The sequence below is a fragment of the Papio anubis genome, chromosome 20 (assembly GCF_008728515.1).
Source record: "Papio anubis isolate 15944 chromosome 20, Panubis1.0, whole genome shotgun sequence".
NCBI classification, from domain to species: Eukaryota; Metazoa; Chordata; class Mammalia; order Primates; family Cercopithecidae; genus Papio; species Papio anubis.
The window spans coordinates 21,925,618-21,943,425 of record NC_044995.1 but is presented as its reverse complement, the minus strand read 5'-3'; the positions used below and the strand labels follow the sequence as shown (position 1 = coordinate 21,943,425).

The 17,808-nt window shown below is 51.6% G+C and overlaps 1 protein-coding gene across 1 annotated transcript in view; it reads left to right on the top strand.

Moving 5' to 3' along the window:
• GPI (glucose-6-phosphate isomerase) overlaps window positions 1-15,365 on the top strand; it is a 46,342-nt gene extending 30,977 nt beyond the window's left edge. The window contains exons 10-18 of the mRNA XM_021930980.2: window positions 7,099-7,159; window positions 7,564-7,607; window positions 7,752-7,904; window positions 10,120-10,249; window positions 10,398-10,474; window positions 14,250-14,378; window positions 14,599-14,674; window positions 14,762-14,828; window positions 14,939-15,365. Coding sequence (XP_021786672.1) covers window positions 7,099-7,159; window positions 7,564-7,607; window positions 7,752-7,904; window positions 10,120-10,249; window positions 10,398-10,474; window positions 14,250-14,378; window positions 14,599-14,674; window positions 14,762-14,828; window positions 14,939-15,074 — 873 coding nt within the window. The 3' untranslated portion in view covers window positions 15,075-15,365. The remainder of the gene's footprint in view (window positions 1-7,098; window positions 7,160-7,563; window positions 7,608-7,751; window positions 7,905-10,119; window positions 10,250-10,397; window positions 10,475-14,249; window positions 14,379-14,598; window positions 14,675-14,761; window positions 14,829-14,938) is intronic.
• Window positions 15,366-17,808: the final 2,443 nt, after the last annotated feature.

Genomic DNA, 17,808 nt, shown 5'->3' with positions numbered 1-17,808 from the left:
GAGGATCTGGGTCTCCATGTCTGAGGAGGGAGGAATCTGTTACAGGCATGAGGATCTGGGTCTGTCAGTGTGTGAAGAGTACTGTCTGGCCCTGGTATGATGATCTGTGTCTCCCCATGTCTGAGGAGGTAGGATCTGGATCTCTCCGTGTCTGAGGAGGTAGGATCTGGCATGAGTATGAGGCTCTGGGTATGTCCATGTCTGTGGAGGTAGGATCTGGAGCAGGTATAAGGATCTGGGTCTTTCAATGTCTGAGAAGGTAGGATCTGACCCTGGTATAAGGATCTGGGTCTGTCAGTATCTGAGGAGGTAGGAATCTGGCCCTGGTATGAGGATGTGGGTCTCCATCTCTGAGGGGGTTGAATCTGGTACAGGTATGAGAATCTGGGTCTGTCAGTGTCTGAGGAGGTAGGATCTGGCCCTGGTATGGGCATCTGGGTCTGTCCATGTCTGAGAAGGTAGGATCTGGCCCATTAGGATTATGAGGATCTGGGTCTGTCAGTATCTGAGGAGGAGGTAGGATCTGGGTGCAGGTATAAGAATCTGGTAATGTCAGTATCTGGGGTTTCCAGGTAGGATCTGGGTGCCAAAGTATAAGGATCTGACTGGCCAGTGTCTGAGGAGGTAGGATCTGGCCCAGGTATGAGGATCTGAGTCTGTCCATGTCTGAGGAGGCAGGATCTGGTACAGGTATGAAGATCTGGGTCTCTCCATGTCTCAGGAAGTAGCATCATTCCTGCGCCAGTGGCGAGGACTCCAAGTGTGTCCATGTTCATGGGAGGAGTTAGGAATCTGGTACAGATAGGAGCATCTGGGTGTGTTCGTGTCTGAGGAGGTAGGATTTGGTGCATGTATTAGGATCTGGGTCTGTCCATGTCTGAGGAGGTCGGATCTGGCACGGATATCAGGATCTAGGTATTTTAATGCCTGAGAAGGTAGGATCTGGCCCTTGTTTGAGGATCTGGGTCTCTTTCTAGTATCTGGAGGAAGCAGGGAATCTGCACAGGTATGAGACCCGGCCCGTCACACTGAGGGGAGGTAGGACCTGGCCCTGGTATGCGGATCTGGGTCTCTTCATGTTTGAAAAGGTAGGATCTGGGTCTGTCCATGTCTGTGGTGTCTGTGGAGGTAGGATCTGGTGCAGATATAAGGATCCGGGTCTTTCAGTGTCTGAGAAGGTAGGATCTGGCCTTGGTACGAGGATTTGGGTCTGTCAATATCTGAGTAGGTACGAATCTAGTACAGGTATGAGGATCTGGGTCTCTCCATCTCTGAGGAAGTAGCATCTGGTACAGGTATGAGGATCTGGGTCTGTCTGTGTCCAAGGAGGTAGGATCTGGTACAGGTGTGAAGATCTGGGTCTGTCTATATCTGAGGAGGTAGGATCTGGCCCTGGTATGGGGATCTGGGTCTGTCCATGTCTGAGAAGGTAGGATCTGGCCCTGGTATGAGGCTTATGAGGATTTGGGTCTGTCAGTATCTGAGGAGGGAGGATCTGGGTGCAGGTACAGGTATGAGAATCTGGGTCTGTCATTGTCTAAGGAGGTAGGATCTGGCCCCATTATGAGGATCGGGGTCTGTTCATGTCTGAGAAGGTAGGATCTGACTCTGATATGAGGATTACAAGCATCTGGGTCTCTCAGTATCCGATGAGGTAGGATCTGGGTGCGGGTATAAGGATCTGGATCTCTCAGTATCTGAGGAGGTAGGATCTGGCCCTGGTATGAGGATCTGAGTCTGTAAATGTCTGAGGAGGTAGGATCTGGTACAGGTGTGGGGATCTGGGTCTGTTCATGTCTGAGGAGGTAGGATTTGGTACATGTATTAGGAACTTGGTCTGCCCATGTCTGAGGAGGTAGGACCTGGCCCTGGTATGAGGATCTGGGTCTCTTCATGTCTGCGGAGGTAGGATCTGGGTCTGTCCATGTCTTAGGAGGTAGGATCTGGCCTGAGTATGAGGATCTGGCTCTGTCCATGTCTGCGGAGGTAGGATTTGGTGCAGATATAAGCATCTGGGTCTTTTAATGTCTGAAAAGGTAGGCTCTGGCCTTGGTGTGAGGATCTGGGTCTATTAATATCTAAGGAGGTACGAATCTAGTACAGGTATGAGGATCTGGGTCTCTCCATGTCTGAGAAGATTGACTGTGGTACAGGTATGAGGATCTGGGTCTGTCAGTGTCTGAGGAGGTAGGATTTGGCCCTGGTGTGAGGATTTGGGTCAGTCAGTGTCAGGAGTTAGGATCTGGCCCTGTTATGAGGATCTGGGTCTGTTCATGTCTGAGATGGTAGGATCTGGCCCATTAGGATTTTGAGGATCTGGGTCTGTCAGTATCTGAAGAGGTAGTATCTGGGTGCGGGTATAAGGATCTGTATCTGTCAGTATCTGAGGAGGTAGGATCTGGCCCTGATATGAGGATCTGAGTCTGTCAATGTCTGAGGAGGCAGGAATCATAGCCCAAGTATGAGGATCTCGGTCTGTCCATGTCTGAGGAAGGTCAGGATGGTGTCTCCATGGTCTGAGGCTTAGGTAGGATCTGGGTCTGTCCAGTGTCTGAGGAGGTAGGATCTGGCCCTTGCATGAGGATCTGTGTCTGTCAATGTCTGAGAAGGTAGGATCTGGCACAGGTATGAGGATTTGGGTCTCTCCATGTCTGCAGAGGTGGGATCTGGCACAGGTATAAGGATCTGGGTCTCTCCATGTCTGAGGAAGTAGGATCTGGTACAGGTATGAGGTTCTGGGTCTGTCAATATCTGAGGAGGTAGGAATCTGGCCCTGGTATGAGGATCTGGGTCTGTTTAGGTAGGATCATGTCTGAGGAGGTAGGATCTGGCCCTGGTATGAGGCTTATGAGGATTTAGGTCTGTCAGTATCTGAGGAGGTAGGATCTGGGTGCCCGTATAAGGATCTGGATCTGTCAGTATCTGAGGAGGTAGGATCTGGTGCTGGTATGAGGATCTGGGTCTGTCAGTGTCTGAGGAGGTAGGAATCTGGTACAGGTGTGAGGATCTGGGTCTCTCTATGTCTGAGCAGGTAGGAATCTGTTACAAGTATGAGGATCTGGGTCTGTCCATGTCTGAGGAGGTAGGATCTGGCACAGATATAAGGATCTGGGTCTGTCAGTGTTGGAGGCGGTAGGAATCTGGTACATGGTATGAGGATCTGCGTCTTTCACTGTCTGAGGAGGTAGGACCTGGCTCTGGTATGAGGATGTGGATCTCTCCATATCTGAGGAGGTAGGATCTGAGTCTGTCCGTGTCTGAGGAGGTAGTGAGGATCTGGGTCTGTTCATGTCCACGGAGGTAGGATCTGTGGCAGGTATAAGGATCGGGGTCTGTTCATGCCTGAGAAGGTAGGATCTGTCCCATTAGGATTTTGAGGATCTGGGACTGTCAGTGTCTGAAGAGATAGTGTCTGGGTGCCGGTATAAGGATCTGGATCTGTCAGTATCTGAGGAGGTAGGATCTGGCCCTGGTATGAGGATCTGAGTCTGTCAATGTCTTAGGAGGTAGGCTCTGGTACAGGTGAGAGGATCTGGGTCTGTCCATGTCTGAGGAGGTAGGAATCTGGTACAGGTATGAGGATCTGGGTCTCTTCATGTCTGAGGAGGTAGCATCTGGCCCTGGTATGAGGATCTGGGTCTGTTCATGTGTGAGGAAGTAGGACCTAGCGCTGGTATGAGGTTCTTGGTCTCTCCAAGTCTGAGGAAGTAGGTTCTGGGTCTGTCCATGTCTGAGGAGGTAGGATCTGGCATGAGTATGAGGATCTGGGTCTGTTCATGTCTGCAGAGGGAGGATCTGGCTCAGACATAAGGATCTGGGTCTTTCCATGTTTCAGAAGGTAGGATCTGGTCTTGGTATTAGGATCTGGTACAGGTAGGAGGATCTGAGTCTCTCCATGTGTGAGAAGGTAGGAATCTGGTACAGCTACAAGGATCTGGGTCTGTTCATGTCGTCATTATGGGTCTGTCCAGACATCTTTCAATATCCAAGGAGGTAGGAATTTGGTACAGGTATGAGTATTGGGTCTCTCCATTTCTGAGGACGTAGGAATCTGTTACAGGCATGGGGATCTGGGTCTGTCAGTGTCTGAGGAGGTAGGACCTGGCCCTGGTATGAGGATCTGGGTCTCTCCATGTCTGAGAAGGTAGGATCTGGTGCACATATAAGGATCTTGGTCTGTCAGTGTTGTGGAAGGTAGGATCTGGCCCTGGTATGAGTATCTGGGTATGTCAGTATCTGAGGAGGTAGCATCTGGCCCTGGTATGAGGATCTGGGTCTCTCAATATCTGAGGAGGTAGGATCTCATACAGGTATGAGGATCTGAGTCTTTCAATATCTGAGGAGGTAGGATATGGCACAGGTGTGAGCATCTGGGTCTGTCTGTGTCTAAAGAGTTGGAGCTGTGTGCAGGTATGAGGCCTTGGTTCTGCCAGTGTCTAAGGAAGTGAGGCTGGGCACAGATATGAGGCCCTAGGTGTGTTCATATCTGAGGAGGTAGGATCTGGTACCGGTATGAGGATCTGAGTCTCTCCATGTCTGAGGAGGTAGGATCTGGTACTGGTATGAGGTTCTGGGTCTGTCAGTATCTGAAGAGATAGTAGTCTGCTGCAGGTATGAGGATCTGGGTCTCTCCGTGTCTGAGGAGGTAGGATCTGGTACTGGTATGAGGTTCTGGGTCTGTCAGTATCTGAAGAGATAGTAGTCTGCTGCAGGTATGAGGATCTGGGTCTCTTCATGTCTGAGGAGGTAGGAATCTTGCAGGCTTGAGGATCTGGGCCTGTCAATGTTTGGGGAGGTAGGACCTGGCCTTGGTATGAGGATCTGGGTTTCTCCATGCCTGAGGAAATAGGATCTGGGTCTGTCCCTGTCTAAGGAGGTAGGATCTGGCGCAGATGTAAAGATCTGGGTCTTTCAGTGTCTGAGAAGGTAGGATCTGGCCCTTGTTTGAGGATCTGAGTCTTTCAATATCTGAGGAGGTAGCAGTCTGTTACAGGCATGAGGATCTGGGTCTGTCAATGTCTGAGGAGGACTTTGCCTCTGGTGAGTGAGGGATCTTTTGGGTTCTCTTGCCTGAGGGAGGTGAGGATCTGGGTCTGAACTCATATTCTAGAGGTAGGACGCAAGGAGTGTGAGGATCTTTTGGTCTGTCTGGGTGTCTGAGGAGGAGATCTGAAGTCAAAAGTGATCTGGGGTCTGCTGGGTGGAGAAGTGCAAGGTCTACAATTTTGCTATGAGGGGATCTGGATCTGCTGGGGCATTCCGTGAGGTGGTGGATCCATCCCTACCATGACCCGTCCCAGTCCGCGAGATGGCATCCGTCTGCCAAGGACCCATCCCATCCATCCGAGGAGAACCAAGGCCTGATGGGGATTTGGGCCTGCCCTGTCTGCAGGATGACCTGCAAGCAGGCATGATTAGCTCTGAGTATTGCAATGTCTGAGGAGGTAGGATATGGTGTAGGTGTGAGGATCTGGGCCTGGTCCACACAAAGAGGTCCAGGATCTGGCAGCAGGTGTGAGGATTCAGGCCTGCCTAAGCCCTGAGGGAGTGCAGGACCTGACCCAAGGTGAGCATCCTGTCTGCCAATATCTGGAAGAGGTAGGAATCTTGGTACAGGTATGATCTGTGTGAGGCCAGCATCTGAGGAGTCTCAAAGGAACTGACACAAGTGAGAATTGTGCCCCTGTATCTGAGGGAGGTAGAATCTGATACAGGCGTGAGGATCTGGCGTTCCCTAGAATATCTGGAGCAGGAGGGAATCTGATGGCAGGCATGAGGATCTGCATGTCTCTATCTGAGCAGGTAGGAATCTGACAAGGAGGCAATGAGGGATCTGCAGCGTCTGGCCTGAGGAGGAATTTGATACAGGTGGAGGGATCTGCAATGTCCTGCATCTATGAGTGCAGGATCTGACAAGTATGCACAGGGATCAGCCCATGTCCGGGATGGAAGCAGCATCCGGATACAGGCATGAGGACTCACAAACTCAAAAAGCACCGTTATGGACCTGGCCCTGGCAAGGAGGATCTGGGGTCTACAAAACATCTGAGGAGTGTAGGACATCTGACAGGCATGGATTCTGGGCCCAGGCCTGAGGAAGTGGCACACCTGATGGCAGGGTGGCCAGGGACCTGGCCCCTTTAAGTGTTCAAGAGGCTGGATCTGGCCCTGCATGAGGATCCGGGGTCCGTCAGCATTTGAGGAGGTAGGATCTGGCAGGAGGGATCTGGGGTTTTAATGTTCTAGAGTGGATCTGGGCAGGTATGGGAGTGACCTGGGTTCTTTATTCATGTCAGGCAAAGAGCTGGAAGCTTTTGTGTGTGGTATGGGAGGGCCTTGGGTTCAAGCAGTGTCTGGGGGAGGTGAGGGCTGGGCATAGATATGAGACCTGGCCCCAAACTTAGCATCTGAGGAGGTAGGACCTGGCATGAGTAAGGAGGACCCAAAGTCTGTCTGTGTCTGAGGAGTGGACTCTGGTGACAGGTATGAGGCCCGGGTCTGGTCTGTGGTTCAGGAGGGGTGGCCCTGGCATGCAGGGAGGGGTCTGGTCTGGTCTGTAGTCTGAGGAGGGGCCCTGTATAGGTATGGAGGGGGGCCTGGTTCAACAAAATGGAGGGAGGGGAATGGAAGGGGTCTGGGTCTGTTCAGAATGGAGTGGCCTGGGTCTGGTGGGGTGGAGGCCTGCCCATTCAGGAATGGGGCAGTGGAGGCCTGGGTCTGTCTGGAGGGGTGGAAGGATGGGGTCTGAAACAGGGGTATAAGGAGGGGCCTGGGTCTGTCTGGAGGTGGGGTCCTGGGCACAGGTGGCGGGAGGCTCCTGGGTCTGCTGGTGTCTGCAGAGACAGGGCCCAACATCTCAGGGAAGACCCCGGTACGCTCTTCAGTTTGTCTTGTGGCTGTGGTCAGTTCCACGTGTAGTCTGCCCTGTTGGTCTTCCCGTGTGTTGCCAGCGCCTGCCTGCTGCCTTGCTTCCTGGAGGTGGGTTGGGCCAGGGCCCTCCAAGATGCCCCTGTGCAAGACCAGGGACAGGGTTTCCGGCAGGAGGTGGGGGGCGGGGTGTGCCGGCCCTCCCTCAGCACCTTGTCCTGTCTCTCCTAGTGGGTGGGAGGACGCTACTCGCTGTGGTCGGCCATCGGACTCTCCATTGCCCTGCACGTGGGTGAGTGTGCATGTTTCTGTGTCTTGTAGCCCCCGTGGGAGACAGGGTAGGGGGCTCGTGTCCCTGAACATCATGCTGTCCTCACAGGCTGCTGGCCTCTCTGCAGCTGGCTGGGATATTTATTTCATGTCCATAAGGAAGGTCTGGGTTTTTTTGGGTGTGCGGATCGGCCCCCGTCTCTGCCCCTCACACCTGCAGTCCTGTTTCTCTCCTATCCTAGGCAGAGTCAGATCCCTGCACTCAGGGCCACCTCTCACTGGAGGGGCTTTGTCTAGGCCTGAGTCCTCCCGTGTCGTGTCTTCTGGCTCTCCATGCAGCCTTCCTTGGTTGCAGAAGGAGCTGTGCCCACTGCCCACAGGACGCAGGGTGTGGCCACTTCTGTTGACTCTGCTTTTGTGTCACAGGTTTTGACAACTTCGAGCAGCTGCTCTCGGGGGCTCACTGGATGGTGAGTGCTGAGGCTGGTTCTCTGCCAAGTGCTGGCCAGAGGCGTGTGTGTTGGTCCTGGTCCCTCCCCTTTCTCCCCCACTGTCCTGTCCCTCCCCCTCCCCGTGCAGCTGCTCAGCTTCCACTCACCCTGCTCCTGTTTCAGGACCAGCACTTCCGCACGACGCCCCTGGAGAAGAACGCCCCCGTCCTGCTGGCCCTGCTGGGTATCTGGTACATCAACTGCTTTGGGTGTGAGACGCATGCCATGCTGCCCTATGACCAGTACCTGCACCGCTTTGCTGCGTACTTCCAGCAGGTACCAGCTGCCAGACCAGGCCTTGGAGTCAGCAGGGCCTGTGGGGGGTCTGGGAGGCCCAGGAACCTGGGTTTCAGCTCCTCCAGGAGCTCTTTGCCCCATTGCCCTTGGGCCTGGCCAAGGTCCACCTGTGCTCCTTGTCTTAGGATGAATCTTTGTAACTGAGGTTGGTTCCATTTGAGTGTCATCTGAGTTTGACCACCATGGGAGGGGCATGACTGGTGATCATGTCGCCCTGGCTAGGGAGGTCCTGGCTTGGCTCAGGGGCTGTTTCTCAGCTGGGGTCACTTCTTTCTTGCACATCACTATGCATGCCCAGCATAGTGTCTGAGGACGTAGGATCTATCTCTGCTATGAGGTCCTAGGTCCATTAATATCTGAGGAGGCAGGATCTAGTACAGTTATGAGGATCTGGGTCTGTCCATGTTAGAGGAGGTGAAATTTGGCCATAGGGTGGGGCTGCAAGCTGGAATCCCTTGTAGCCTGTAGTGCCTTTATGTCTCCAGAAAAGCAAGTCTCTATCTAGTCTGTGGTAGCCTCTTTGGACTACGTGGTCCTCTTCTCCCTTGGGATCTCCAGAGCCCCCGAGAGGCTTAGCAGGCCCTTTCCTAGTCACATTATGTCCCAGAAAGCTTTTCCACACCTGTCCCTGCTTTTTTTGTTTTGAACAGATTCTCATTCTGTCGCCCAGGCAGGAGTGCAGTGGCGTGATCTTGGCTCACTGCAACCTCCGCTTCCTGAGTTCAAGCGATTCCTGTGCCTCAGCCTCCCAAGTAACTGGGATTACAGGCATGCACCACCATGCCTGGCTAATTTTTGTGTTTTTAGTGGAGATGGGGTTTCACTATGTTGCCCAGGCTGGTTTCGAACTCCTGGCCTCAAGTGATCCACCTGCCTTGGCCTCCCAAAGTGCTGGGATTACAGGCATGAGCCACCATGCCCGACCCTGTCCTTGCTTTTGTTTAGTACAAAGCCAGTCCCTGTCCAGCAGCTCTTGAGTTGCTTTGGGCAGGTACAGAAGGCTTCACCAACACCTGGAAGCAAATCCTGTGATTGAAGGAGAGGCCAAGGTTCCCCAAATCCCAGCTGCCTTGGTGAGGGTTGCCATGACCAGGGCCCAGGTGGGTACCCAAAGCCTAGTGTCTACTTGAGGTGACAGCCCTCAAAGGCTGTACTCTAAGCCGGGCGTGGTGGCTGATGCCTGCAATCCCAGCACCTTGGGAGGCTGGGGGGCATTGCTTGAGGCCAGGAGTTCAAGACCAGCCTGGGCAACATAGCGAGACTCGGTCTCTACAAAAAAACCCACAAAAACTAACAATAGCTGGGCATGGTGGTGCGGCACCTGTAGTCCCAGCTACTTCGGAGGCTGAGGCAAGAGGTTTGCTTGAGCCCAAGAGGTCGACGCTTCAGTGAGTTACGATTCTACCACTGTACTCTAGCCTGTGTGACAGAGTGAGACTCTTTCTCTTGGGGAAAAAAAAAAAAGCTGTGCCCTCTGGACCCCAGCCTGCTCTCCCTTAAGAAATGAGTTGATTTTGTGACCGATTTTGTCTTTAGGGAGGTCCTTGCCTGACCTCCAGACCCACCTTTTCCTGGGCATGAGTCCTTCTTGCACCGTGGCCTAAGCTGGAAAGGTTGGGAGGCTGTGTCCTCACGGGTGCGGGGAGGAAGGGGATCGTGCCTGTGGACACGGGTGCAGGTCCGCCTCACGGGGCCAGGGCAGGGTGGGTCTGTCTGGAGCATCTGGGTAGAACTTGGGCGTGGTGCAGGAAGGAGCAGGATTTGGGTACAGTGTGTGAAGGATCAAGATTTGCAGGTAGAGGGTTGGGTTTGTTTTTTTTTTCTTTTCTTTTTCTGTTTTTTTTTTTTTGAGATGGAGTTTTGCTCTTGTTGCCCAGGCTGGAGTGCAGTGGCGAGATCTCGGCTCACCACAACCTCTGCCTCCCCTGTTCAAGTGATTGTCCTGCCTAAGCCTCCCAAGTAGCTGGGATTATAGGCATGCGCCATCACACCTGGCTAATTTTGTATTTTTAGTAGAGACAGGGTTTCTCCATGTTGGTCAGGCTGGTCTCAAACTCCGAACTTCAGGTGATCCGCCCGCCTCGGCCTCCCAAAGTGCTGGAATTACAGGCTTGAGCCACTGCGCCCAGCCTCTTTCTTTCTTTTTAAATGTTCTTTCATTTTGTCAAGGGCTGGATTTCTGTTCCTTTTCCAGGGCGACATGGAGTCTAATGGGAAATACATCACCAAATCTGGCACCCGTGTGGACCACCAGACAGGCCCCATTGTGTGGGGGGAGCCTGGGACCAATGGCCAGCATGCTTTTTACCAGCTCATCCACCAAGGTAGGCCCGTGTGGCTGGGCAGGGTGGTGTTGGGGAGGGAAAGGATCTTCCAGAAGAGATATCTCACTTAGGTCAGTGCCCTCCTCTAGGCTGTATGGCTAGCTCCCATGGGCGGGGGTCATGTGGGTGACCACAGTGCCCTTCACAGGCACCAAGATGATACCCTGTGACTTCCTCATCCCGGTCCAGACCCAGCACCCCATACGGAAGGGTTTGCATCACAAGGTAAGAGCCCCCATCTGGCCCCATCTGGAGGGTCTGGCTCACATTGCACCTAGACCTCTAGAAACCTGATGCATTGGTTGACAATCACGTTAGTTTTCTATTCCTGCCATAACAAATGACAACAAACATGGAGGCTTAAAACAACACTCTTTTTTTGAGGGTGGGGAGTGGGGACAGAGTCTTGCTGTGTCGCCCAGGCTGGAGTGCAGTGGCGCAATCTTGGCTCACTGCAACCTTCCCCCTCCTGGCCTCAGGTGATTCTTATGCCTCAGCCTCCCAAGTAGCTGGGACTATAGGCACTCACCACCACGGCCTGCTAATTTTTATATTTTTGGTAGAAGGTTTCACTGTGTTGGCCGGGCTGGTCTTGAACTCATGACCTCAAGTGATCCACCTGCCTCAGCCTCCCTAAGTGCTGGGATTATAGGCATGAGCCAACGCACCTGGCCTGTCTCAAGAGTTTCTGAAGCTCAGATGTTCAGCAGGCCCTGCTGTATCTCTGCTTAGAGTCTTGCAGGCTGAAATCAAGGTGTCATCAGGACTGTGTTTCTTTCTGGAGACTTTAGGGGGAAAGCCTTTTCTGTGCTTGCCAGGTGGTTGGCAGAATTCATTTCTGTATGTTTGTGGAACTGAAGTCCAACTTCTTGCTGTGGGCTGAAGGTCCTTCTCAGATTCTCAAGGTCACCTGCATTCCCTAGCTTGTGGGCCTCTTCACTGCAGAGCCAGCAATGGCAGGTTAAATCCTTCTGAAGCTTTGATTCTGTCTTGCCACTTCTGTTGCATCTCTCTGACTGACTTGTTTACCTTCTGTGGGGAAAAGAAAGATCAGACTGTTACTGTGTCTATATAGAAAGAAGTAGACATAAGAGACTTCATTTTGTTCTGTATTTGAGATGCTGTTAATCTGTGACCCTACCCCCAACCTTGTCCTTGCAAGAGACATGTGCTGTGGTGACTCAAGGTTTAATGGATTTTGGGCTGTGCAGGGTGTGCTTTGTTAAACAAGTGCCTGAAGGCAGCTTGCTGGTTCTAGTGCAGTGCTGCTCTTTATGCACTAAAAAGGTTTATGGAGATGTTTACATATGCATATCAAGGCACAGCACTTTTCCTTAAACTTATTCATGTCACAGAGAACTTTATTCATATGTCTTACTGCTGACTTTCTCCCTATAATGATCCTATTATCTTGCCACTTCCTTTTCTTTAAGATGGTAAAGATAATTATCAAGAAATACTAAGGGAACTCAGAGACCGGTGCTGCCGTGGGTCCTCTGTATGCTGAGCTCCGGTCCCCTGGGCCCACCTTTTCTTTCTCTATTACTTTGTCTCTGTGTCTCATTTCTTTTCTCAAGTCTCTCGTTCCACCTAATGAGAAACGCCTACAGGTGTGGAGGGGCAGGCCACCCCTTCACCTTCCTCCTCTACATTTTTCTTTTATTCCCTAAGTGACAGCATCGTGCTATGTTGTCCAGGCTGGACTTCAGTGGCATGATCACAGTTCACGGCATTTTCGACGTCCCAGGCTCAAGCAATCTTCCTGCCTCAGCCCCCCAAGTAGCTGAGACTTACAGGCACACACCACCATGCCTGGCTAACTTTTTTTTTTTTTTTTTTTTTGAGACGGAGTCTTGCTCTGTTGCCCAGGCTGGAGTGCAGTGGCGCGATCTTGGCTCTCTGCAAGCTCCGTCTCCCGGGATCATGCCATTCTCCTGCCTCAGCCTCCTGAGTAGCTGGGACTACAGGCGCCAGCCACCGCGCCTGGCTAATTTTTTGTATTTTTAGTAGAGACGGGGTTTCACCGTGGTCTCGATCTCCTGACCTTGTGATCCGCCCGCCTCGGCCTCCCAAAGTGCTGGGATTACAGGCGTGAGCCACCGCGCCTGGCCTAACTTTTAAACTTTTAATAGAGACGGGGTTTCACTATGTTGCCTGGGCTGGTCTCCAGCTCCTGGGCTCAAGTGATTCTCCTGCCTCGACCCCCTAGGATTACAGGTGTGAGCCACCACACCTGGCCCTCTTTTACTTTTAAGGGCCAGTGTGATTAGATTGGGCCTACTAGATAATCCAGGAAAATCTCCCCTTTTGTTTATTTTATTTTTATTTTTTAATTTTAGAGATGGCATGTCACTCTGCTGAGGCTGGAGTGCAGTGGCCCAATCATAGCTCACTACAGCCTTGAACTCCTGGGCTAAAGCAATCCTTTTATCTCAGCCTCCTGAGTAGGTGGGACCACAGATGTGCACCATCCCTAGCTATTTCTTTTCTTTTTTTTTTTTTTTTAAAGAGACAGAGTCTTGTTCTGTTGCCCAGGCTGGAGTGCAGTGGCACAATCAGGCTCTCTGCAGCCTCACCCTCCTGGGCTCAAGCAATCCTCCTACCTCAGCCTCCTGAGTAGCTGGGAACAGGCAAACACCCAGCTGATTTTTTAATTTTTTTATTTTTTGTAGAGATGGAGTCTCACTTTGTTGCCCAAGCTGCCCTCAAACTCCTTCACAGAATTTATTGTGCCTTGTCTTAGGTGTGCAGAGCAGCATAGGGTTACAGTAACAGTAGCACAAGCTTTGGAGTCAGTGAGCTGGGTTGAATTCTGATTCTTCCCATCTATAGTTCTGTGATCCAGCACTGTGGACTTGTGGAACCTAAGGCTCTACTAGAACAGGGCAATGATGCCTTTCCTCCTTAGGATCTTAGTATTATTATTATTATTTTTTCGAGACACTTTTTCACTTTGTTGCCCAGGCTGTAGTGCAGTAGTGCGACCTTGGCTCACTGCAACCTCAGCTTCCTGGGTTCAAGCAATTCTCGTGCTTAAGCCTCCTGAGTAGCTGGGATTACAGGTGCACACCACCATGCCCGGCTACTTTCTTAGGATCTTAAAAGATAGATGTTGGTAAAATTGTTAGCAGGAACCCGGCAAGTGGTGCGTAGTTCGTTCGTTCTTTTTTTTTCTTTTTTCTTTTCTTTTTTTTTTTTTAGCTCTGTTGCCCAGGCTGGAGTGCTGGAGTCCAATCTCAGCTCACTGCACCTTCTGCCTCCCAGGTTCAAGTGATTCTCCTGCGTCAGGCTCCTGCCTGATTACAGGCACGCGCCACCATGCCCAGCTAATTTTTTTTGGTATTTTTAGTAGAGACGGGGTTTCACCATGTTGCTCAGGCTGGTCTCGAGCTCCTGACCCGTGATCCACCCACCTCGGCCTCCCAAAGTGCTGGGATTACCGGCGTGAGCCACCGTGCCTGGCCACTGGTGTGTAGTTCTGAAAGAGCAGTTATCACTGTTCCCTGCCTTGTTTTTTTAGTGAATGAGTCTCGCTCTGTAGCCCAGGCTGGAGTGCAGTGGCCGGATCTCAGCTCACTGCAAGCTCCGCCTCCCGGGTTCACGCCATTCTCCGGCCTCAGCCTCCCGAGTAGCTGGGACTACAGGCGCCCGCCACCTCGCCCGGCTATTTTTTGTATTTCTTAGTAGAGACGGGGTTTCACCGTGTTAGCCAGGATGGTCTCGATCTCCTGACCTCGTGATCCGCCCATCTCGGCCTCCCAAAGTGCTGGGATTACCGGCGTGAGCCACCGTGCCTGGCCTGGTGTGTAGTTCTGAAAGAGCAGTTATCACTGTTCCCTGCCTTGTGGTGTCATTGGATGTGTTCCCTTCGCTCCAACTGAGCTATACAGTGAGTGACCCAGGCTGGGACTGACCCCTGCTGAGAAGTGCCAGGCGGTCTTGTCCCTCTGCCTGAAGCTCAGACAGTGCTCTCAAGCATAACTGATGTCTCGCTCATCAGATCCTCCTGGCCAACTTCCTGGCCCAGACCGAAGCCCTGATGAGGGGGAAATCAACGGAGGAGGCCCGAAAGGAGCTCCAGGCTGCAGGCAAGAGTCCAGAGGACCTTGAGAGGCTGCTGCCACATAAGGTCAGCACTTCTGCATTCGGCTTTGGGGTGCATGCTGGAGTTGGAGGTGTGAAGCTGTGGCACCAGGCAGGGGCTTGGGGCATGCCTGGCTTGTCCTACAGAGTGGGAGGGCGTGTCCTCACAGACCTGTACATCTCAGCCTCTGGGGCAGGGCGTGCTTCCCTTCAAGGGGTTGAGGGATCAGGACTCACTTGGAGACATTCCTTGGTGTTTTCTGCAGGTCTTTGAAGGAAATCGCCCAACCAACTCTATTGTGTTCACCAAGCTCACACCATTTATGCTTGGAGCCTTGGTCGGTGAGTGAGTAGGAGAAAGGTCCTGGCTTGGGGTAGGTTGGAATGGGCTTGCGGAGCCCTGACGTGCCCTGTCTGTCCCCTCTGCAGCCATGTATGAGCACAAGATCTTCGTTCAGGGCATCATCTGGGACATCAACAGCTTTGACCAGTGGGGGTGAGTTGCTCACTCAGGGGAGGGCCAGGAATACCTTTGGGTCGGCTCAGGGATTTCAGTAGCAATGTTAGAGCCTTCCCCATACCACTCTTCCCTTCCTTTCTTGGCAGAGTGGAGCTGGGAAAGCAGCTGGCTAAGAAAATTGAGCCTGAGCTTGATGGCAGTGCTCAAGTGACCTCTCACGATGCTTCCACCAACGGGCTTATCAACTTCATCAAGCAGCAGCGCGAGGCCAGAGTCCAATAAACTCATGCTCAGCCGCAGCCTCCTCTGTGATTCCTCTTTCTCTTCTGGTCCCTGCTCCCCAGAGCCGGCACTGCATGGTCCTGGACACCACCCAGAGCGCCCTCTGGTTGTGGGCTTGGACCACGAGCCCTTGGCGGGGAGGGCTGATCTCAAATTGCTACCCCCAGCCCCTCCATGTCTTTGCTCCCTCTGTGTTACAACTGGCTGAAGTGTTTTTGTGCAGCTGACTTTTCTGACCCATGTTCACGTTGTTCACATCCCAGGTAGAAAAATAAAGATGCCACAGAGGACGTTGTAGGCTCAGCCTCTGATTTTTTTCCTGCGATGGTGCTTTATGTAGCAGAAGGCAGGAGCGCTCAGTAGGATGCAGCCTGTGCCTCCGTGGACACTGAATACTAAGTGGTGAGCGGGTCTAGAGTGGAGCCAGGTGCTTTCAGAAGACAGTAGTGGGGTGGGAGCACAATCAGTCAAGAGGGCAACTTGGCCTGTGTCACCAAATCCTAAGACTGTTTTCCACTCCTCACCTCTGTGACTGGAGAAATTGGATACTCTGTTCACTCTATGGTTCTACAAACTGCATTGAGATGATGTTTGTTTGGGGTGAATTCCTGGACACGACCAAGGGTGACTGCCATCTCCTGGCAAGATGCTCAGGTAGTTCTTTCGCTTTAAAAGGCAGATAGATATTGGAAATAGGATTTTTTTTTTTTTTGAGTGTTGCTCTGTTGCCCAGACTGGAGTGCAGTGGTGCAATCTCGGCTGACTGCAACCTCTGCCTCCCGGGCGGGTTCAAGCTATTCTCCTGCCTCAGCCTCCTGAGTAGCTGGGATTACAGGGACACACCACCACGTCGAGATAATTTTTGTATTTTTAGTAGTGAAGGGGTTTTACCATGTTGGGCAGGCTGGTCTTGAACTCCTGACCTCAGGTGATCCGCCCACCTCAGCCTCCCGAAGTGCTGGAATTACAGGTGTGAGCCACCACGCCCGGCACAATTTTTTTTTTTTTTTTTTTTAACAACTTATTTTTTTAGACAGGGTCTTGCTCCATTGCCCAGGCTGGAGTGCAGCGGTGCCATCACAGCTCACTGCAACCCCAACCACTCGGGCTTAGGCAGTCCTCTTGCCTCAGCCGCCCAAGTAGTTGAGACTACAGGTTGTGCCACCATGCCCTGCTAGTTTTTTCATTTTTTGTAGAGACGGGTCTTGAATTTCAGGGCTCGAGAACCTCCCACCTCAGCCTCCCACAGTGTTGGGATTATCAGCCTATTCAGAATTTTTTTTCTTAGAGACACGGTCTTCATTGCCCAGGCTGGACTGCAGTGATGCAGTTATAGCTGACTGAAGCCTCAAATTCCCAGGCTAAGGTGATCTTCTCACCTCAGCCTTCCAAGTAGCTGGGTCCACAGATGCATGCCAGTGTAAGGTCTCTGAGCCCAAGCTAAGCCATCATATCCCTTGTGACCAGATGGCCTGAAGCAACTGAAGATCCATAAAAGAAGTGAAAATAGCCTTAACTGATGACATTCCACCATTGTAATTTGTTTCTGCCCCACCCTAACTGATCAATGTACTTTGTAATCTCCCCCACCCTTAAGAAGGTTCTTTGTAATTCTCCCCCAACCTTGAGAATGTACTTTGTGAGATCCACCCCCTGCCCGCAAACATTGCTCCTACCTCCACTGCCTATCCCCAAACCTGTAAGAACTAGTGATAATCCACCCCCCTTTGCTGACTGTTTACGGACTCAGCCTGCCTGCACCCAGGTGAAATAAACAGCCATGTTGCTCACACAAAGCCTGTTTGGGGGTCTTTTCACACAGACACGTGAGACAGCCAGTACACCCCGCTCATTTTTAAATTTTTGTAGATCAGTGTACTATTGTTAAAAAAAAAAAAAGAAGAATAGAAAATAAATTTTTGTAGTGATAGGGTCCCACTGAGGCAGGAGAATAGGGTCTAGAGACAAGGGAGCATTCACTTCAGCCTCTGATTGGTGGCAGGCCAAGTCTTTATTTACATAGGGTGTAACCAAATAGGAAACCTCTAAAGGGTACTTAAACCCCAGATTTTCTAAACAGGGCACTTGCTTGAGCCTCCTCCTGCTTTGTGGAGTGTACTTTCGCTTCAATAAATCTGTGCTTTTGTTCCTTCTTTTGTTGTTTTGTTTGTGTGTTTTGTCCACCTCTCTGTTCAGCATTCCAAGAACCTGGACAACCTGTAGTCAAGACCTTGCCCTGGTGACACCACTGTGTTGCCCAGGCTTATCTTGAACTCCTGGGCTCAAGTGATCCTCCTGCCTTGGCCTCCCAAAGTGTTGGGATTACAGGTGCAAGCCACCGTGCCCAGCATCACAGGGCCTTTTACAGCTGTCAGGTTGAAGTGTGATAAAACAGGATTAAACAGGTTGCGTCTCCAGGTCCTTGCTGGGCTAAAGCCGAACATCACAAAGGCTGGTGCTTCCTCCTTTGAGGTGTAAATCCTTGAAAACATACGTTTCCTTTGCATACCATGTTATGAATCCTAAAATAATGTTTTTGCAGCCTGCATTTAAAAAAAGTTAGGTTTATTGGGGTGTAATTTACATATAGTAAGATTCACCTTTCTTTGCTATACAGTTCTGTTTTCACAAGTGTATATACAGTCTTATAACCATTACAGACAAGATATACAGCATTTTCCTCACCCTCAAAAGTTCCTGACACTCTTGTGGTCCAGTCCTACTCCCTCATCCC